A 21,335-nucleotide genomic window follows, 5' to 3' on the forward strand; every position below is an offset into this window, starting at 1 on the left:
AGCAAATGAATAAATACAATTATTACATGATTGAATAAATAAGAATAAACAAGGAAGGGAGGAAGGAAAGAAAAAAATGGCCACCTAAGGATTCAGCCGCTTGCCCCCCACCTGGGGGATCCAGGCTGGCACATTAAATAGGGACGTGCCAACCGTCCCTTGGCCTCAAGGGGGACACCACTGGGGCAGGGAAGAGGCTGCTCCCAGTTTACAAAGACAGTTGTACCACAGGGACAGAAGGTGCAGCGAACTTGACAGGAGACAGGTGTTCCCACAGTAGTGTGTGTGTGTGGGGGGCAGGAGGTATGGAGGGGGAGGGGCCACACGCGGCAGTGATGGTGGGTGCCCACGCTGGGGAGCCAAGACATCTGTTGACAGAAGCGGAGGCACAGGTGACTGGCAGTGCCCGGCTGTGCCAGGGAGACAGAAGTCAACCCACAGCAGGTGGTTCCTGCGGGGTCAAGGGCAGGGAAACAGAGACATCTAGTTGCTTGGCAGTGATGGGGGGCGGGGGGGGACAAGGACTTGTGCTTCGTGAGGCGGGGGCCTGGGGCTGAGCCTGCGCCTGGCAGGACTATCGCAGGAGAAACCCTGCTCGGAGGCCTCAGAGTCACTTCTACTTGGCAGTGAGGACATGTAGCGCCTGGCACAGTGTCTTGAATGTGGTAGGCGCTCAGTACATTTGATGAACGGGTGAGTGGATTAGGAGGATGTCAGACAGGCTGCAGGGTGCCCGAGCTGAGGACAGAGGCCATCTCCTGGGGAGATATTCCCACAGGGCCGTGTTTCGGGTCTCCCTGACCTTCCCCAAGAGGCATCTGCCCTCGGGCGCGCACTGGCGCACCCAAGAGCTTACCCAAGGGTTTCACATGTTGGCAGAGAGCTGGGGGCCCCGGGGGGCAGCTGGCTCAGGTGCTGATGGCCTGGGCGACTGAGCTGTCCCTGGCAGCTTGGCCAGGAGTCCTGAGGAGGACAGGCGTTCACTTCCCGAGCCCTTACGCCCAGGAGAGCCGTCACCAGCTGCCCGTTGAGGCAGAGAGGGTTGGGAGGCGGAGAGGGGACGGCCCCGAAGTCCTAGTCGCCGTCCACCTCCTCCTGGGGGGGGACCCAGCAAGGACACCTGGGAGCGCCCAGCCCGGGACAGGCTGGCATGAAGGGTTCGGGCAGGTGGGGCAGGCAGGCGGGAGGTGGATGCCCACGGGCCCCGGGCCAGCAGAGGGCCGGCTCGGACGGGCACTAGTGGGGAGGCCGGGGAGCCTGCTGAGCGTCGGGCAGAGCGAGCGAGGAGGGTAGCTGGAGAGTCAGGGGAGAGGGGCAGAGGGCCCCGCTGGTGAGTCAGGGCGATGGCCACACTGGAGGTCACGGCGGCCGCCTGCAGAGGCGCGTGCACCAGGGGCTCCCACAGCACTGGCTTTCCGCTGAGCCGAGCTCCTGTGCCCGGGGCTAGGCCCCGAACGCCCCGGGCCATGTCCCGGTCGTGCTGCACCAAGTGCTGCTCCATGGTGCCCCCGCTGCTGCCCGGACTTGGTTCGGAGCGTTTCCGCTGCAGGACAGAATTCTTCTTGCCTAGAAATGGTCCCGGGAGGGAGAGAGCGGAGATGGGGAAGGAGTCCAAGCTGGAGGTCGGGTATCAAAGAGCAGGGGCATGAGAAGATGAACTCGGAGGACGGCAGCGGGTGAGGGATGGGAAGGAGAGGACGGGGATGGGGGGAGGGGGTGGAGGTTGGGAGGCAGGGGTGGAGAAGGAGGGTCAGGGATGAGAGGATGTCTCTGAGAGGGCGAGAGGGAAGGAGGACTCGGCACAGAGACACGGGGCCATCTCTCCAGGGGCGGGGGACACTGCGCCGGGGGCCTCGCGGGGCATTTGCCGGGAATGGCGCGGGCCGGGGCGTGATGCCGAAGCGCCGGAGCCTGGGCCCTGGGAGGTTGGGGGCCCCTCGCGGGGGAGGCGGGGCGGGGACGCGGCCAGGACCCGGGGCAGACGGGCTGGACGAGGCTCACCGATGCGGCGCAGCCGGTCCATGGCTACCGTCTCGAAGGCCCGGCGCATCATGGGGAACTCTTCCAGCACGGCGTTGAAGTGGTCCACGCTGAGCGAGTACAGGCGGCAGTAGGTGTCGGCGCGCACGCTGGCCGTGCGCCGGCCCCGCGTCAGCAGACAGATCTCTGTCCAAGTCGGGAAGAGGCCCTCAGGACCGCGGTCCCCAGAACGCCCTCTCACCGGGCCCGCGGCAGCTGACCCGGCCCCCTCCCTGCCCGGGGCCAAGGCCCTGAGACGCCCCAAGCATCGTCTCCCTCCATCCTTCTCACTCTCTCCAGATTAAAGCTGGCACACAGGTGGGCATTGCTGGCTCCGTTATGCCAGTCATTTCCATTCCCGGCCACCTCCTCTGCTCTGGTCCGAGGGGCAGGCCTGGGGCAGTGCCCTCTGTGTACCTGCCCCTCCCACCCCTTTGCGTGAAGTCCAAGGGCAACCCAGAAGGAGAAAAGCAGTGCCAAAGGGCAAAGGGCATCCAGGGATGCTAGCGAGCAGGGGTGGTTTGGGGCCTGAGAGAGGACATCTGGTGGGGTGGCCCCCACTGACGCAGCCTGGGTCCCGGGACCCTCCCCACAGGGCACCCCACCAGGGAACCGTCCAACTCAAGCCCCTGGAACAGTATGGCTCAATTCCTGTCTTTCCTTCGTCTCCTAGGGTCCCCAGACTTCACCGCTTGAGGGTCTTAGAAGGCCCAGTGGCCCAGGAACTTTCCCCACCCCCGCCCCGCTGCTACCAATCAGAATCTCTTAGGAAGCTATTTAAAGCCACAGAGCTCCAGGCCCCAGGCCCAGAGATTCTGACTCAGGAGGCCTAGGGAAGGGCTAGAAGTCTTGGACTCTGCACACAGCCAGGCAGGAACAGTGATCCAGGGGAGCAACTGCCCTCCGTCCCCTGCTCCAGTCCCCCCACCCTCCCTGAGGCCTGCTGACCCCCAAAGTAAGATCCATCGGTGAGGCGGGTGTCCCGGGCACCGCGCGCCAGCACGCTGAGCAGCCCGTGCTGTATGAAGTACATCTTCCTGCCCACGGAGCCCTCGCGCACCACGAGGTCCCCTGGCTGGAAGACCTCAAAGTGCAGCTTGGTGAGCACCGCTGTGACGAAGCTGGGGTCGGCGTGGGCGAACAGTGGCATGTGGGCCACCAGGCCGCGGCAGGTGAAGTTAATGATCTCCTGGGCAGGGGAGGGGCCTGTCAGGCAGGCTGCGCCCCCTCCCCCAGGGTGCCCCCATCGAGCTCATCTGTCTCCAGAGGCCCCACCCCTGGGGTCATGATCTGCCAAAGGATGGGGATGCTTCAGTGGGCCTGGGACCATCCCTGCACTCCTGCCTCCAGAGCTCTCCCCCGTAATCCCCCGCAGGACCGTGCCCCCCAAACAGAGATCCCTGCAGGCCCTCCCCGCGTATCCTTCACCCCCGTAAGACCTTCAAGAAAGACCCTAATCCCTAAAAGCCCCCCCCCCCCCCCCCCCCCGCCAAGGCCTGGCCTCCCACGAGGCCCTCCGTAGGCCCCGCTCCCTATAGGTGCACCTGCTGACCAGGAGCCCGTACCCCAGACGGCACCTCAGAAGCCCCGGTCCTTGCACAGCCCCCTCCGGGGCCCAGTCCCACCTCCCGAAGCGGCTCGCTCAGCTCGCCCAGGATGCTCTCTTCGTCGAACATCTTGCCCTGGTAGCGGTGCTCGTAGTACTCGTGGATGCGCTGCCGAGTGTCGGCGGGCAGCTTGTGGAAGGCCATGTACTGCTCCACCTGCTTGTACTGGGGGGCGGGCGACGGCAGTGGGTGAGAGGGTGCAGAGACACGCGTGGCGCAGGAGCAGTGGCGGGGTACGTGTGGAAGAAAGATCACAGACACAGGCCAGACCCGGAGGGGTGAGACATGGAGACAGAGGGGGTACACAGGGCCACAGAAGGACATGTGGGTAACAGTGGATACGGGGAGCACACACAGCACAGTGACAGGAAAGTCCAGACATGGGCAGGGGAGGGGCCCAGGGACAGGGACATAGGGCCAAACAAGGAAGAAGTTACACACAAACAGACACAGGGCAGGGAAGGACACGGAGACCCAACAGGAGCATGAGCACAGGCCTCAAGTTGAGCTACCCAGCCCCTAGCCCCCCTGCAGGCCCACCCCTTCCTTCTCCTGCCCCTGCTCACCTTCTCCTGGTACTGACGTCGGGAAGAGTCCAGGGACTGGATGAGGGCGGTGGCATGGCCGATGAACATGGCGTAGCACGTGGCGCCCACGATCATGCTGAGCATGGTGAGCCAGACGTCGGGCATGCCGACAGGTGCCTGCTGCCCGTAGCCAATGCACAGCATGTGGCTCATGGCCTTGAACAGGGCGTGGGAGTACTGGCGTCCCCACGAGTGGTTCTGGAGGGCAGAGTGTACTGCACAGCTGGGCACAGCCTCCTCAGAGCCTCCTTGTCCTCCTGCCCCCCCGCCTTCCCTCTCTGGCGGTCCTTCTGTGTGCCCCTTTCTGCTTCAGACTGGCCTCCCAGGAGGCACTTCAGTTTGGTTCTGGGGGCCTCTCCGCAGCCTGGGGCGGGGGAGTCCGTTTTGCCTAGGTTTCCTGCCCTGCCTGCTCCCTCCAACACAAAAGCACTTCCTGTAGGTAGCCTCCCCCACCCTCAGCTCCCCACCTCCTCGCTCGGCAGCTCCCGTCTCCGGCCCCAGTGCTCGGCCCTGCTACTCAAGCACGAGAGCCCTTCGAGGGCCCGGAAGGCAGAGTCGTGGGAGTCCTCACCGCCATGTGGTTGATGGAGACCCAGCAGTCAGGGGGGAAGTCCTGCAGCATGGGGACCAGGAACTGCAGGCAGCCGTCCCAGTGACACAGCAGCAGCATCATCCCGATGAGGTTGAAGATGCGAACCACCGCGCTCGCCAGGTCATAGGTCATGTGAAAGATCTGAGGATTCCGAGGAACGGCGGCTGTGGACAGGACCCCTCCCCGCCGGTCCTCCTCTATTCCTGGCCTTGCCAATTCTCTCCTTGAACTTCTCTCTAGCCCCAGCCCCCACGGATCTTTAAAATGCGCTATTATTCGTTTGCACAGAGCTCTACAGCACACACGTACAGCTAATACAGAGTCGGCTGTGTTACTACTCTCTGATCTTACAGAGAGGGAATCGATGCCAGTCACGTGCCCAGAATCACACACAGTGTCACAGCAGAAACTCAAAAAAATCTACTGCACAAGCTGCCCAGGCTGTGCCCACTGGAAAAGAGGAGAGAGGGCATGCCCGGTGTCATGTCCTCGGGGCACGTGTGCGAGGATTCATGCCAACAGCCCCCTTCCCTCCAGTAACACTCACAGAAAACACGCTGACAACTTACTATGTCCCAGGCACTGTTCTAGGAGGTATTAAGTTACAGGTATTATTTCCTTTTATCCTTATGATACACCTCATCATGTGTAAGTGTATTTAACATTTTCATCTTCTAGAAGAGGAAACCAAGTCTCCTATAGCGTATAGTAAACTGGGATACGATCACAGGCAAAGAAACTGCAGAGCCCACACTCTGCACCCCTAAATCCTGCTCCCCTGCCGCTGGAACTCCAATGTCTCCCACTCCCTCCTTCCAGAGTCCAGCTAACCTGCAAGCGCTCCTCCAGCCTCTGCGCTCCGCCCTCCTCACCTCGGGTGTGTGTGGGGGGGTACCCCCTGAACCCTCACTCTGCCCCTGCTACTGACCCACCCGCTTTGGAGGCAGCCCACCCAGCCGCCTCACCCCGTAGCATCACCAGGAGCCCCACCCATAGCGCCGTCCCGGAGGGGCCTGCGAGCCCCCCTGCCCACCTCCCTGCCCCACCTCCTCCCACTGGTGTATGTAGCGGATGAGGCGGGAGAGGCGGAGCAGCCGCAGGAGGCTGAGGATCTTGGTGAAGCGCACGATGCGTAGGGCCCGCGCCGTTTTGTAGACCTCGGCGTCCAGTCGTGGCTCCAGCTCCACCACCAGGAAGATGTAATCCACGGGGATGGAGGAGATGAGGTCGACCAGGAACCAGGTGCGCAGGTAGCGAGACCGGATGGCGCGAGGGGCCAGCAGGATTTCAGCACCCTCCTCTACCACGATGCCTGTGCGGAAGTTGAGTACCAGATCCAACAGGAAGAAAGTGTCAGAGAGGACATTGAAGACGATCCAAGGTGGGGAGTTCTCCTCCTTGAAGAAGGTGATGCCCACAGGCAGCACAATGAGGTTCCCCACCATCAGCAGGAGCATGATCAGGTCCCAGTAAAACCTAAGGTGGGGGTGGGGTGGGGAGGAAGGCCAGGATGACACTTCACCAGCCACCAGACAAATGGCAGATAGTCTGATACAGCCAAGAGCGGGCAAGGATTACCGAATAACGGGATGGCCACTTACAGCTGGCGAGAATGTAAACTGGGACCACCATTTGGGAAGCCAGTTTGCTATTATCTAGTAAAGCTAAACATTTGCATTCCCTGCCACCCAGCAATTCCATCAGGAGCATACACACGCTCAAGGGAAATATGTGCTCCAGGAGATGTATACAGAAATGTTCATAGCAGCATTGGATCTGGAAATGACCCACACGTCCATCCGTAGAAAAATGCAGATAAATAAGATAAACACAGTAGGTGAATAGACTGTGGTATACTCACGCCCCAGAATAATAGACAACCCCGACACCACCCAACGGCAGCCTCATGCTGAATCTTGCAAATTCAATGTTGAACAAAACGAGAAATAAAAGGATACACAGTGGATGAGTTCACTTGTACAGAGTTCAAAAACAGGCAAGACTAAATTGCAGTATTTAGCAATTCACAGAAAAGTGGTAAAACTATGAAGAAAAGTAAGAAAATGAGTGCCTCAGAAGTTAGAAAAGTAGGTTGCAGAAAGGACTGTGGGAGCAGTAAGGATGCTTTGGGGTGCCAGCAACCTAGCCTCTCCTGACCTGGATGGTCGTTACAGGGGGGGTGTGCCTTGGAATGACATATACACATGTGTGTGCACGTAGACGTATATATATGTATGTATACACACACGTGCGTTTTGAATATATATGCAACATGATGTATCATTATACACTATCCTACCCAGATGCCTGCTATACACACGCACCTACTATATGTATACATCCTCGCTGTATACGTGTACATATGTACAGATACATATACCTGCTTAATACGTATAATATATACGTAATATCATGTACATGATTTAAGTCACTATATTATATATCTTAAAGTAAAATAAAAAGATAAACTATTATATATCTTAAAGTAAAATAAAAAGATAAACTGTGCTAACCTCCCAGGAGTGTTGAAAACACACACACTGAGACAATGGATACGATAGTGCCATACAAGCACTGGTTGGTTTTATGACTCACCCACCTTTTGTTCCCAGATTTCTGAAGAGGTTGCTGCTGCTTCCATCTCAGCTCTCTGCCCATTCCTAGTCTAGGCTTTCACGCCCTCCCCGGCCCTCCCCACCCCACCCCTCCTTCCCTTCCCAACCCAGCTGGACCCATAGTTCCTGGTTCTCTGCTGGGATCTGCTCATCTGTGTCAGGGTATGGAGCGGGGGGGGGGGGGGGGGGGGGAGTCTGTTCTGCCTCCCATCCGAACTGAGCTTTTTAGGGATGCCCCACCCCCCTCCCCAGCACCTCAGACAGGGTTGCACATAGAGAAGCTCCACAGGAGATCCTGAGGCAGCGCGGTGAAAAGCTCTGCACGCCTTTCCTTCCCTAATCTCCCTGTGCCTGCTGGCGCTCTGGCCAAGCCCAGACAAGGGCACTGGCAGGGGAGAGCCACGCTGCTGTGGTGAAAGTGTGGAAAGGAGAGGTCAGGAGGAAGCTAGCGAAGCTCTCATGCGGAGAAGTCTGAAGTGGTTAAAAACAGCGTTAGCTAGAGTGGTTTAATTCCAGAACACACCTAATTGCAGTATCAAGTCAGGACTCAGCCCTTTCTGACTCTGACTACAAAATCAATCTCTTCAGCTTCTAAAAGAAGCACAGGGGTCCCCAAAGCCAGGTCTCCAGGAAGCCCCTCAGACCGTGTGCTTTCCATCAACAACAAATCCTTGACCCCCCCCCCCCTTCCCCTCCCTCCTGGGCCACTGGAGAGTCCTGTACTGTGTGCTGAGAGCAGAGGGGAGGGGAGGGAGGGGAGGAGAAAGGAGGGGAGGGGAGGAGAAAGGAGGGGATGGGAGCGGAGAGGAGGGGGGGAGAGGGGAGGGGAGGGGTGGGGAGGGGTGGGGAGGGGAGGGGAGGGGAGAGGAGAGGGCTCGCCCAGCCATGGAGCATCTTCACAGCCTGACTCACAGGCAGTCACAAGCTTAGCGGGTGATGCAGTAGAGAAGACAGAGAAGCGGCATGATAATACACAGCTTCTGGGGACACATCTGCGGGTAAAATGGGGGGGGGGAGATCACAGGAGGCTAAAACAGGTGCACTGGTGGGGTAGGGATGAGGCAGTAAAGAAGAGGGGAGAGAAAGGAACAATGGGAGAAAGAGGAACATTTAGGGAGTGTGTATGTCTGTGGGTTCAAAATGATGTCCAGGTCTCCAATTGTGTTTCCAGGCTCCTGATCCACACCTCATCTTTCCTGCTCATTTTGCTCCCCACCTGAGGTGCTTTGGACACACTGTTGCCTCATCCAAAAGCTGTCCTTCATTTCCCCCAAGGACAGAGCTGCTCTCCTCCCCTAGCGACCTTGATGTAGAGGTACAGCCTGACGGGGACTGTGAAATGGCCCCACCTCCACCCTCGGTCCCTCTGATAGGCACCTGGGAGGGTGCCCCTGCCGTTGCTTCCTCAATCGCTGGGAGTCCCGGCCCTGCCCCGCTACATCCCGCCTTCAGCACCAGGGACAGCGGCAAGAACCGCAGCCGGGACATCCCCGGCCCGCGCCCCGCCAGCGTCTCTATTTTTCCTGGTAGTCGGCCCTGTTGAACTAGGCAGGTGCTGGGAGTAGGAGACAGCAGAGCTCGGTTTCCCCCTCAGGCTGACCCCGAGCCTTGGAACATGGCATAATTTCCCAGATCCCCAGCCGGCAGGACTGCAGGAGGCAGTCGTCCCTAACTCCAGTAGTCTCTGTGGTCCAGGTGGAGTTCTGGATTCCTGAAACGGTAAACCCAGGTCTCTGGTGTCTCCTCTGGTGTCAAGTCACTGAAGACCTCCGGCTGGGGATCCCTCGCCCAAGAATTCCCAGGCTAGACTGGGGGAAGTGACTCTGTTGTCCCACCCAAGGACCCCCGGGCCGGAAACGAAGAGTCTGTAGAGGGTGAGGCGTGCCCTGCCTCCGTGTCGCGGCCCATGGGGGTGGGATCTGTGTCCCCCGCCCTCCTTGCTGGGGCCCCAGTACCGGAAGTCGCTGTAGGGGTGGATGATCCAGGCCCCCGCTGACTTGACCCTCTCCTGCTCGATTTCCACTGCCTTGTGGCTGCCGAACACGCGAAGGGAGAACTTGTTGACCGTGGGCTGGAGCAGCGTCCCGAGTTGCCTTCTCTTGGGCTCGGGCCCAGACCCGGGCAGCGGTCCCGAGGCCGCGGTCACAGGCGCCGGAGCAGCCAGAGGCGCCGCTTCCAGCCCAGGGGTCGCCCGTTCGCCAGCTCCCGTAGTCGGCCGCTGCTCTGCCTCCATGATGCCCGGTGGCTTACACGCTTGGCGTCCTAGACCCTGCCGCGGCCATCCGGGACGCCGACCCCTCCCGGAGCAGGAGCCGGCGCAGCCCGGCGGGCTCCGAGCTGCCGGCTTGCGGGGCGGAGGGGGTGTGTGCGCCAGACTCGCGGGCGGGAGGCAGGCGGCGGGTTGCGCGGCGCCCCCTGGCGGGAGCCTCCCCAGGAGGGGGCGGGGCCAAGGAAGCCCGCCTCCAGGGAAGACTCCGGCATGGGCGTGGCCTAGCAGATGGGGGCGGGCCCCCAAGTAAGGGAGGAAGAGGCAGGGAAACACAGCCGGAGTCACGAAGGGGGCGTGATCTGGTGTTGATGAGCTCTTAGCCAATGAGCTATAGGGAGGCGGAGCCGTCCGTGAATGGCGGGAAAAGCGGACGCTGGTTGTAGATCCCGGAGTCTCCGGAGGGCGAGGAATTGGGGACCAAAGAAGAGGTGGGGAACGGTCACTCCAATTCACGGACTTCCTGCATTTCACTGTCTTCCTCTCAGCACTCTCCTAGACATACTCCTTTCTTCTCGTCTTCTCCATATTCCTCCTAGTATTTCATTTGCAAATTCATACTGCTAACTTTCAGCAAGAGTGACTGCGGATACAAAGTTGAATACAAAAGTCCCGCTGTAAAGCCAAGCTCAGCTGTGCCCGTATGCAGACAGAACAAGGAGACTGCGGTGCTGTGTGATGTTCAGTGCTAGAAGTTCCCAAACATCTCAAATTCTTCCCCTCATCTCCGTTTCTTATTGCCACTGACTTATTTCAAGCCTTCAGCATTTTTTCACCTAGGTTATTTCAGAAGCCTCTATAAGGGGCCCTATACTCTCTCAGGCCAATTCTTTTCCCACAGTCTGCCAGAGTTACCTTCCTAAGATTCAAATGTAACATGTCCTTCAAACCTGTCCATCTTCTGTAGGGTTACCTGTAAGCTCCTTAAAATGACCTGCCAGGCCCTGCAAAATTTGGACCTAATTTCAATAGCCTCTCTTCTGATAGTCCCTCTCTTGAAAGCCAGGACTCTAATCATGCTGAAAGGCTTTATTGTACCTTGTCTCCAGCCCTCTGCAAATACTTTCTCTGCCCGGTATTCTTTTCCAATTCACTTTCCAAGTGTTGCCTCACACAGTATCTCCTCTAGGAAACCTAGAAACACACTTCCAAGTCTCCTTTCCCCAACTAGATCTAATCCAGGGCTTTCTTTCTTTTTTTAAAGTTTATTTATTTATTTTGAGAGAGAGAGAGAGAGAGAGAGAGAGAGAACACAACTGGGGAAGGGGCAGAGAGGGAGAGACAGTATCCCAAGCAGGCTCCACATTATCAGTGCAGAGCCTGACTTGGGGCTCAAACTCACCAACTGTGGGATCATGACCTCAGGTGAAGAGTCTGATACTTAACCAACTGAGCCACCCAGGCGCCTCTAGTCCAGAGCCTTCTTACAGTGTTCATGGCAGCTCTTGTCACAAGGCTGCCATTATTCGTTTACAGGTCTTTCTCTCCCATTAGACTCTGGGGTTCCAAAGAACAGGAGTCTTGCGCCTGGCACACACCGTGGATACTCAGCAAATGCTTGCTGAATGAACGCATGATCCGGAAAGGTGTTCGTGGAAGAGGAAGGGAATTTTCCCCTCTTTCCTTCCAACCCCTTCATTACCCTTACTCTTCTATTTTAGGGAACCTTTCCTAAACCATTTCTGGCTAACCGATCTAATCTCCATCTAACTACCTTCCATCCCAGCTCCCCTCTGATATGTCCTGAATTAATATACTCTCAGGTTATTTTTTTCTTTTTCCTTTCTATGTCTCAGTTCCTTCCATCATGCCTCTAACTCGGTCCAGTTTGTCTCAAGGTCTCCTCCTTCCTCTTCTCCCCCCTCCCCCTCCCTTTTCCAACTCAGTTCATTTACACTTCCCATGTATTATGTGTGAGTTCGGAACATACAGTTCTCGAGTGTCTTCCCCTCTTTCAGCACCTGATTCTCCATCCCTCCTTTTCTCAAACCCTTCCTCCACGGCCTTACCTCCTGACCCACAGGTGCCTACCTTTCGCTCAGGACAAAAGGGGGCCGCCCCTCCTTGCGGCGGCTAGGTAACCGGGCTGTTTTAAGAACTGGATATTTACTGGCTGTGCCGGACAATCAGACCTCACCACCACGCCTCAAGAGCTGTGTGGAGGGGCGACACTCGTAAATGACAACTTCCAGGTCCCTTTTAAACCTCCAAACCTCACAAAGTAAGCCGCAGAAGTGTCATGAAGACGGCGCAAGACAGAGGAACGAGCCGAGCAGAAAGGCCGCGCGGCGGGACTGAGCGCGCCCGGCCGACCCCGCGCCCCGCCGCCGGCGCGCTGGAACCCCCGCGCCCCCGCACCCCCCGGCGCTCCTATCGCCGCGCCCGCCAGCTACGCGAGGACGCGGCGGCGTGCGCGCCCTGGGGGCGGGGCCCGGGGCAGCTGGGCGGGGGCGCGGGACGTGCGTACGTGCGTGCGTGCGTGCGCGCTCGCGGCGGCGGCGGCGGATCGGAGAGGCCAGAGCCGGAGACCGAGCTGGGATCGGGCCCCGGGCGGGGGCGGTGCGAGCGGCGCCGAGCGGACCCTGGGGGCGGGGACGGAGCCGGGGCGGGCGGGACTGGAGCGGAGCCCGGGAACGAGGCGGGAGGTCCCAGGGTCTCGGGTCGGGGGGGGTGGAGCCGCACTTCGTCGCCGCGGGGGTGCCGGGACTCCGGCCGCAGTGCCGCCGCCATCACGGACTTCCTGTGGGACAAGCGCACGGGCCTCGCCGCCAGAACGGTGAGCGCGCGGGCTGGCGGGCCGCGGGGCCGCGCGGAAAGATGGCGACCGCGGGGCGGGCGGGGGTAGCCTTGGGCTGGGGGCACGGCGGCGGGCCGAGAGGAGAGGAGGAGGGTAGGGACCTGCAAAGCGGCGGAGGTGAGGGGTAGGGAGCAGAGGTGAGAGATGAGCGTGCCTCGGACGGACCCGGGCGGACCCGGGAGGACCTCCGGCAAACTTGGGAGGGGCCCGAGTAGGGGAAGGGGTGATGGAGCAGGGAGGGGAGCGGTTCCCGAGAGGAGAAAGAGCAGAATATCAAAGTTGGAGCAGGGCTGGAGATGAGGAGGACCCGCCGTGTCACTGGGAGGGCATGGAAGGAGTTTGACTCCAAGAGTTCGTTCTGGATTTCCTGAGCGAGAAAGGAGGGGGAAAGGTTTGTAAGTTGGGAGAGGTAAACTGCAGGTGCTTCTGGTGGGGAGGGGCGTGAGAAACTTTGGTGGCAGTGTGCCGTGAGGATGTTTGTGTGGCTGTGCTGAACAAGCTTGGGTTACCCTGTGGCGGGGGTGAAATCTGCAGCTTGCATCCTTGCCACAGGCCTTCTAGACCAGGACCGAGTCCGATATCACCCTCCTCAATTTGAGGAGGTTGGGAAGTAGAAAACTCCGAATGAGAGCCAGATGTTGGAATCATTAAGCCTTTCCACACCTAACCCGCACCCCCCCCCCCCCCGCCCCCAAGACTTCAGTCCCTGGGCCTGTTTAATTTTATTTTGCTGTCATATTTTTATCTCTCTGGATTGTGACAGTGATTTCTCTCTCGATTTCTTTCCTTTAAGGAAGAAAAGCATTTGTGCACCATGCCATTCCGATTCCAATAACTAACTGGAAGGAGGCCAGCTTTTAGCCAAGCGGTGCTGATACTAATTAAAAACCAGTTATTCTCTATTTCCTAAGCAGGAGGGGAGGGGCAGATGGAAATCAGACTGCAGCTTGGGGCCTTCCGTATTAAAAACTTTTGAGGGGAGTTTGGCCAGTGGTGATAGCCAGTGAGAGTTGATTAAGGCAGTTCAAGAGGTCAGACCCAAATCCCTGGAGCCTGCTTATATTTAGTGTATACCACCACATGTGGAAACCAGGTATGCCGGATTGCTGCGCACAGGACACAGAATGGTCTAGTTGGGGAGGTAAAGAACGTGTACTGTGATGGCATGTGCTAAAATGTTACCCTGGTGGGTTGTGAGGAACTCGCGAGGCGTCGATGGAGCTTAGACTCCGGCGAGGGGTGAACCGTGGCAGCGCCCGTCAATCACACAGTCTCACCTGGAATGAGCTGTGGCCCCGACCCGAAGACTTCACGGAGCCAAGTTTGAGGAAAGTCCATGGAGCAATGAGAGGAAAGGGCTGGGGGCGCGGGGCAGGCTCCTAGAGTTTTCTACCGGAGTCGTCAAGTGATACGTACTCCATCGAAGAGGAATCGTGAGCGCAAGGAAGTTGTGGGAGGCGGAAAGAGGTGGAAGTGGCAGCAGAAAGCGGCTTCGCGCCCCTGGGGCAGCCAGTCCTTGGAGGGGAGCTCCGAAAACTCCGAGCCTTTCTCCACTATTTTTCTTTCTCCTTTTCTTCCAGATGCCTCATCCCCGAAGGTACCATTCCTCAGAGCGAGGCAGCCGGGGGAGTTACCACGAACACTATCGGAGCCGGAAGCATAAGAGACGAAGAAGCCGCTCCTGGTCAAGTAGCAGTGACCGGACCCGGCGGCGCCGGCGGGAAGACAGCTACCACGTCCGTTCCCGGAGGTGAGGCTTCAGGAGGAAAAACCCCTCCTCGGGGCCGCTCACTCATTTATTTATTCAGCAGAGATCTATTGGTTAGATGCTGAGCGGTTGGGGTAAGGGGCCACTCAGGACTGTTACCAGAATGAGCCATTTGCACTGTGGTGTTAAGAGTGCTATCATAGAGGAAGGGCATGGTAAGGGGCCGAGGAAGCATCTGGCAGGTTTGGTTGGATTGGGGCAGGATGTGTAATTCAAGAACCAGGGTGAAGTGTCTAGGGCGAAGGGAGAGGAAGTGTGAAAGACTAGGGTCTAGAGACAGCTAACGATATAACAGACAAGACAAAGTGAGGTCTGCGTGTTCAGCGTGGGAGGGGTGGGTTAAGGATAGTTTGGAGCAAGATTGGATGTCGGTCAGGAACGACTCGGGAAAGAAATGGCTCTTTGTTCCATCTGTTATGTCACTAGTGGCAGGCGGGGGGCGGGGGAGGCCCCCAGAGGGAGTGCCTGTGTCCCTTCGGGGGTCTTGGTGGCCTGCAGGTGTGGGGATCCTCGTCTGCTCTTAATGATTTCACTCCTCTGGTCCTTGGTCCTCAGAATGACCCCATGAGTGTCTGAGAGCAGTTCTTCCGGCATCGTTCTTTGTCCTTGTTGAGGGAGGACCTCGTCCTGTCGTGGGGCAAGGAGTGTGGCCTGAACAGATGCACCTAACGGGTGTCTGTTGTCCAACAGCAGCTACGATGACCGTTCATCGGACCGGCGGGTGTACGACCGGCGATACTGTGGCAGCTACAGGCGCAACGATTACAGCCGGGACCGGGGAGAAGCGTGCTACGACCCGGACTACCGGCACTCCTATGAGTACCGTCGGGAGGACAGCAGTTACCGCAGCCAGCGCAGCAGCCGGAGGAAGCACAGGCGGCGGAGGCGGCGCAGCCGGACGTTCAGCCGCTCGTCTTCGGTGAGTGCTCGCCCGGGCCCTTCCTCTCCCCACTCCTCTCTGGGCCTCTAGGACCCTGGTAAGTGAGAAGTACCCTTGTTTTTAGCTGAGCACTGGGGCAGGAACACTGAGGCGGGCACTGAGTCTCTGCTCTCTCGGAAGCTCTCCAGCTCTCGGAGGGCCCTGGAATCTGCTTTGGAGGTGGACGGGCACGGAGCATTTGTACCCCGGTGCCTTCCTCGGCATGCTGGGCCTGTTGTGTTGGGGACAGCTCCTCTGTCCCAGACGCCTCCACTCTGTAGTGGAGACCTTGCCTGTGAATTGCCTTTGTCCCCCAAGCTCTGGGCTCCACGGCCCCTCAGTAGGTGGGCTCGGGTGGGGGCAAAGGGAGATCGGTGCCCGCCTGGAAGGGCGTTGTGTAGAGCATGGGGTTGCGGGTGACATTGGCAACGACACCACTTCTCTGCTCTGCCCGTTCCTCTCCCTGTTCCCGTTTTGGGTTTGGGGACTTGGGATTATGCGCCGCTCTCTCTTCTCACCCCGATCCGCCTTACTGCATCTGACGTGTTCCCTTCCACTGTCCCCCATCATCGTCTGTCCCCCCTGGCTGGGCGCCTGTGACCGGTGACCCCTCCACCACCCACCCCGCCTCCCTCCGGCCCCCGCTCCGACACCTGGCTTGCTCCGACCCCCCCCGCCCCCCGACAGCAGCACAGCAGCCGGAGAGCCAAGAGTGTAGAGGACGACGCTGAGGGCCACCTCATCTACCACGTCGGGGACTGGCTACAAGAGCGATGTACAAGCCAAATCGTAACAATCCTATAGCCTGTAATGGTCCCATAGCCATCCTAACGTCCCGAGCCAACCCAAGTCACAGCCTCTTGCCTTTCCTCAGTGGTGTTGTTTATCTGGGTGGTTTGAGTTGCTGTTGAGAATTGACCTCTGCTGTCCACTCCCAGCTCTCATGGCCCCTGGGTTAAAGGTGGTGGGAATCACACAGGGGTGTTCTTCCCCTGTGACCATCTGTATCTGTTCCCCCTTCCTTCATCTCACCCCAGGTTGCCGTACCCTTTTTTCTTCCAACTCAGCTCATTCCCCACCTTCTCTCCCTCCCTCTCCCCGACCCTGCTCTGTTTCATTTCAGATGAAATTGTCAGCACGTTGGGAGAGGGGACCTTCGGCCGGGTTGTCCAGTGTGTCGACCATCGCAGGTAACTACAGCCCCTCCCTGCTCCGTACTCCTAGGCGTGGCGAGGTGCTGAGGGTCAGTCTGGGGGTGTTTTTGCTGATTGGCCAAAGGTAGGATTTCTTAATCCCCGGACAGCCCCGTTCATTTTGAGATGTTCTTGATGACCCAGCAAAAACCTCTTCTGGCCACCATAGGGGTGGGGCTCGAGTCGCCCTGAAGATCATTAAGAACGTGGAAAAGTATAAGGAAGCAGCTCGACTTGAAATCAACGTCCTGGAGAAGATCAATGAGAAGGACCCTGACAATAAGAAGTAAGCAGCAGAGGGGTGTGGGGGGGTCTGAGAGGCTCCACTCCTGTACAGGAGAACCAAAACCCTCCCGGCCTGGCTTAGGCAGGCAGGGGAGTCCTGGGCCTTCTCATCCATTCATCTTTTCGTCATCATCTTAGACTAGTAGGACATTAGGGCAGGAAGAGAGGGTGTGTGACATTGTCTAGTCTGTTCCCCTTGTTTTCAGGGCACTTAGATTGCTCTGCACTTTGGCTCCAGCCAGGGTGGCCTCTGTAGAGCTCTGCCCTGGAAATGGCCCTGAGACTGAGAATCAACATTTTCCGTGAAAAATCACTTGAGCTTTTTGGTATCTAGAACCGTGTTGCTGAGGCGACAGACATTCACGTGTAATGTTTGTGTCCACGCGCCTTTTGTAAGCCCACGTGGAAGAAGGGCATTAAGGAGACGGCCAGTATAAACACGGGGCCCACTGGCAGCTGGTGGTGAATGGATCTCAGGAGTGGGAGCCGGGGTCAGGGTTTAGGAATGACAGTTTGACAGTTCAGGGTCCACACCGGAGACCGGCACCAACAGCTCTTCAGCAGATGGAATCTTTTTTAACTATTTAAAATGATGCAGGAAAATGGTATGAACCTTGGGTCTGCCAGAAAGGCCGTTCGCTGGCCGAACTGAATTGTGTTGGTCATACTGCCTGGCAGGTTTTTACACGCGGATGTGGACTCAGCAGCCCTGCAGCCCCTCCTTGTTGGAAGGGTGGTGGGCAGATAGGAGCTCATCAGACCTCCCCCTTCCCTCATCTCTTCTCAGCCTCTGTGTCCAGATGTTTGACTGGTTTGACTACCATGGCCACATGTGTATCTCCTTTGAGCTCCTGGGCCTTAGCACCTTCGATTTCCTCAAAGACAACAACTACCTGCCCTACCCCATCCACCAAGTGCGCCACATGGCCTTCCAGCTGTGCCAGGCCGTCAAGTGTGAGTGGGGCGGGCCGAGATGGACTCTGGGGCAGCCCCTCCCTCTGTTGGGCCTCTTCTGTGTCAGGGAGCAGTGGTGAAGCCCCTAAACTGTCAGCTCTTTCATTCACTGTCATGTTGACAACTCCTTGACTCCTTGACCAGTGTTCTCACCGTTGTTGATTGGTCTTCCTCCACATCCAGCCTGGCAGGAGCTGGGAGAGAAAGCCTTTGAAATCAAAGCAATGATTGGCTTACCTCTTTTTTCCTTCATTTCCCTTTCTTGGGAAAGTAGAAGTCAGGTTGCAAGCACAAAGAGACAAAAAGTCTGCCCGAGCTAGAGGCTTACATTTGTCTGAGCTGAGATGCTGTTTCCACCAGAGCAGGTGCGGCCAGGGACTAAGGCAAACAAGGGGCCAGATGGGGGGGTCCAGACACAAGTACATGGTTCCCCTTGGGCCTTCCTGACTATGCAGTTTCCCAGAGTTGAATGCACGGGACGTCAGATAGGCACGCACATCAAGGAACAGAACTGCAATGCGTAGCAAACTCTTTGTACGTCAGTTGAGAATCATGTTTGTTCTCTGATACTGATAAGCATTGTGCTTCTTAGACCAGGCATTTCATTTGGAAGTAGGGCAGAAAGCAGCCTAGTGATTCTGGATCTGCCTCCTCACCAGCTTTGAGTCAGGTGACCAAGCTTGGGGTCACTGGTGCCAGTTAGCCCTGGCCACCTGGAACAACCCTGACTTGGTCTTCTCCCCTGCAGTCCTCCATGATAACAAGCTGACACATACGGACCTCAAGCCTGAAAATATTCTGTTTGTGAATTCAGACTATGAACTCACCTACAACCTAGAGAAGGTAAGATGGACAGGCGGCCGGGCCTTAAAGCCCCTCTCTCCTCCCTGTTACTTTCTCCCATGTTCTCTCCCAGTATGGCTCTGACTAGGTAAGCCCGAATACCAAAATAGAGTGAAAAGGAGAGATTTAAGGGGCGCTTGGGGGGCTCAGTCAGTTAAGTATCCAACTTTGGCTCAGGTCGTGATCATGGTTCATGAGCTCGAGCCCCCGCGTCGGTCTGTGTGCTGACAGCTCGGAGCCTGGAGCCTGCTTTGGATTCTGTGTCTCCCTGTCTCTCTCTGTCAAACACAAATAAACATAAAACAAATTTTGTTTTAAAGATTTAAGAAGATATAATTTGGAAGAGAACTTGGAATGAGGAGCTCAGAGAACTTTCCAATAGAGAGCAAATGCTTTCAAGATACTTGGTTGGGACTTTTTTTCTCTGTAGGAAAGCTCAGTTCTGGACCTATTTTCAGAAGCACCGTAGTACCAGTGCGTGGGAAATGTCCGCATACACAGGGACTTGTGTGCTCTCCCATGATCCCACTCCTAAGTTACCTGCAGGATACGGGGAAGCTGTAAAGCAGATTCTCCTTTGTGCATGGGAGCAAGCAGGGGGTGAAGTTGCTTTTTTTCAGGCTTGAAAGCACTCTAAAGAGTAGTGGTAGAATCTTGGTCTCAGGTGGCCGGGTCCATCCTCCTGCTCTGCTCCTAGAAACGAGACGAACGCAGCGTGAAGAGCACAGCTGTGCGGGTGGTGGACTTTGGTAGTGCCACCTTTGACCATGAACACCACAGTACCATCGTCTCCACTCGCCATTACCGAGCACCAGAGGTCATCCTCGGTAAGTGGGGGCGAGTAGGGGAATGAACTCGTCCAAGGGTGGGCGGTGGGGAGGGTGGGGCCCCCTAAGCACCGTCTAACACCTTGTTCCTCCCATTCCCGCTAGAGTTGGGCTGGTCACAGCCTTGTGATGTGTGGAGCATAGGCTGCATCATCTTCGAGTACTATGTTGGCTTCACCCTGTTCCAGGTAAGCGGTGGAGTGTCTTCTGTCCCCACCTGGCATTTTCCTGCCTGGGTTCCTTGTCTGCCAAGGACCTGTCTGCTCACCCCTCCCCTTTGCTAATCATCCCGGAAGCTGGTCCTCAGCAGCCCGTTTGCAGCACCGTGCTCAGTTCTGTCTTTGTTTCGCAGACGCACGACAACAGAGAGCATCTAGCCATGATGGAAAGGATCTTGGGTCCTATCCCTTCCCGGATGATCCGGAAGACAAGGTGAACCTTGAGTTGGGGGGAGCTTAACCCTTTTTCCTTTCTCTCCTCGAAATTGGTCGATTTCACATCATTTTCTTTTTTCGTTGACACCTTCCCTCCTCCCAGCTACTGTAAGATGGGGGAATAAGGGAAATGTCCCCCAACAAAAGGAACCTCCTGATTCCTCAACCTCCCCTTCCCCTCTAGGAAGCAGAAATACTTCTATCGGGGCCGCCTGGATTGGGATGAGAACACATCAGCAGGGCGTTACGTGCGAGAAAACTGCAAACCGCTGCGGGTGAGCCAGGCTGGGGATACCTTGCGCCCACTGGCCAGAGGGCATTTCCTTCTTCAGGTGGTTTGCCCCTGGAATGCACTTCACAAGAGAGGGTTAGGAAAGAAGGGGGAAGACTGAAATACCCCTTTGGGTATCGTAGAGATACGAGGCAGTGGTTTTGTGGAGGGAAGGAGGTTAGACAGCCATGGATTTCTTGAGCCAACCAGAGATCACAGTAATGTCCTGGGTTCTGTAGGTCAGACAGAAAAGAATAAACCACCTTTGAAGAGCTTACATTTTAACGAGGAGCTAAAGAAGATTCATGACGTTGACAAGGATATACAAGCAGAAAGAACCTTCAGAGAGTATGAAGGAGTAATTGTGCTAGTGGGAGGGAGTTGAGCAGTAGTATCCGCAGCACTCGTGAGGTCGTGTTCCCGATAGTATTCATAACGGCAGAGGCTTGGTCCTCTGAGGTTGAAAGTTAGGGCCTTGAAGAAAAAGGGCAGGAACTGTAAGGCGTCGTGCCTCACCTTTTCCCTGCCCTCCACCACCAGCGGTATCTGACCTCCGAGGCAGAGGAACACCACCAGCTCTTCGATCTGATTGAAAGCATGCTAGAGTATGAACCTGCTAAGCGGCTGACCTTGGGTGAAGCCCTTCAGCATCCTTTCTTCGCCCGCCTTCGGGCTGAGCCGCCCAACACCAAGTTGTGGGACTCCAGTCGGGATATCAGTCGGTGACGATCAGGCCCTGGGCCCCCCTGCGTGTCCTGCAGCAGTGGGTGTCCAGTCCAGGACACTGGTGCTTTTTTATATAAGAGAACAGAGCCGGAGCCAGCTCCTTCCTCCTGGCTCCCTGTATACCTGTGAATATGTGAAATAGTGTAAATACGAAGAACTTGTACCTACTGCTTCGTCCCCAGCCTTGTACAGAATGCTGTTCCTTCCCACACTCTTCCCGCCGTCACCTGCCCCCTCGCTGTTGAGCTGGACAGGGCAGGATGAGGTGACCGGGTGGCATCTATCCCGTGTTTTATAAGGAATTTTGTACAGTCTTTGTGAAATAAAAATGACGTGCTTCATGCGACCCCCACCCCTGGAGTTCGAGGTCTGGGACGCTGGGCTGGAGGGATGAGAAGACCGGCCACCCTTCTGAGTTTGTGGACCCAGGGCGTCCATCCTCCCCCCTGCACCGTCCTGAGCCCAGCCGCCGGCTGGTCCGGTGTGTCGCGAGAGGGTTGCGGTGGCCGCGGCCGGGGAGTTCCTGTGGGCCAGTCGGGGGCGCTCGTTTGAGTGCCGTGCCGGGGGACAGGGGCCCGGGCCAGCCGGACTCCGGGTGCGGAAGCGTGCGCAGGGCCTGCGGCGGCTCCAGC

General features: G+C 57.4%; 2 protein-coding genes across 8 annotated transcripts; one reads left to right on the forward strand and one right to left on the reverse strand.

The window, feature by feature from the left end:
• Positions 1-6: 6 nt before the first annotated feature.
• On the reverse strand, positions 7-12,060 carry HCN3 (hyperpolarization activated cyclic nucleotide gated potassium channel 3). Of its 2 annotated transcripts, XM_060644702.3 has the most exons (9): positions 11,718-12,060; positions 9,376-10,269; positions 5,852-6,281; positions 4,785-4,946; positions 4,193-4,411; positions 3,645-3,791; positions 2,968-3,208; positions 2,002-2,166; positions 7-1,566 (listed from the first exon to the last, which is right to left on the reverse strand). In XM_060644702.3, exons 2-9 carry the CDS (start codon positions 9,651-9,653, stop codon positions 866-868), a joined length of 2,343 nt encoding a protein of 780 aa, XP_060500685.1. In that variant the 5' UTR covers positions 9,654-10,269; positions 11,718-12,060; the 3' UTR covers positions 7-865. The 2 variants fall into 2 exon arrangements, with proteins under 2 accessions (XP_060500685.1, XP_060500684.1); XM_060644701.3 differs by having other exon boundaries at positions 9,376-12,060.
• A 108-nt stretch (positions 12,061-12,168) lies between these two features.
• On the forward strand, positions 12,169-21,049 carry CLK2 (CDC like kinase 2). 6 transcript variants are annotated; one of them, XM_060644715.3, is made up of 13 exons: positions 12,169-12,462; positions 14,064-14,233; positions 14,945-15,170; positions 15,858-15,945; positions 16,294-16,360; positions 16,533-16,649; positions 17,436-17,602; positions 18,351-18,445; positions 19,143-19,272; positions 19,378-19,460; positions 19,625-19,704; positions 19,891-19,981; positions 20,518-21,049. In XM_060644715.3, exons 2-13 carry the CDS (start codon positions 14,064-14,066, stop codon positions 20,701-20,703), a joined length of 1,500 nt encoding a protein of 499 aa, XP_060500698.1. In that variant the 5' UTR covers positions 12,169-12,462; the 3' UTR covers positions 20,704-21,049. The 6 variants fall into 6 exon arrangements, with proteins under 6 accessions (XP_060500698.1, XP_060500699.1, XP_060500695.1 ...); XM_060644716.3 differs by having other exon boundaries at positions 15,861-15,945; XM_060644712.3 differs by having other exon boundaries at positions 12,170-12,462; positions 14,942-15,170.
• Positions 21,050-21,335: the final 286 nt, after the last annotated feature.

Source organism: Panthera onca, chromosome F1 (genome assembly GCF_046562875.1).
Source record: "Panthera onca isolate mPanOnc1 chromosome F1, mPanOnc1 haplotype 2, whole genome shotgun sequence".
Lineage (NCBI taxonomy): Eukaryota > Metazoa > Chordata > Mammalia > Carnivora > Felidae > Panthera > Panthera onca.

Bases quoted from the DNA above. Each gene is read 5' to 3' on its own strand.
- CLK2 (XM_060644712.3), top strand. From the start codon at position 14,064: ATGCCTCATCCCCGAAGGTACCATTCCTCAGAGCGAGGCAGCCGGGGG. The intron at 14,234-14,941 runs GTGAGGCTTCAG...GTTGTCCAACAG, and splicing joins TACCACGTCCGTTCCCGGAG to CAGCTACGATGACCGTTCAT. The intron at 18,446-19,142 runs GTAAGATGGACA...CTCTGCTCCTAG, and splicing joins TCACCTACAACCTAGAGAAG to AAACGAGACGAACGCAGCGT.
- HCN3 (XM_060644702.3), bottom strand. From the start codon at position 9,653: ATGGAGGCAGAGCAGCGGCCGACTACGGGAGCTGGCGAACGGGCGACC. The intron at 2,167-2,967 runs GTCAGCAGGCCT...CGACTTGGACAG, and splicing joins CGATGGATCTTACTTTGGGG to AGATCTGTCTGCTGACGCGG. The intron at 1,567-2,001 runs GTGAGCCTCGTC...GACCATTTCTAG, and splicing joins GGACCGGCTGCGCCGCATCG to GCAAGAAGAATTCTGTCCTG.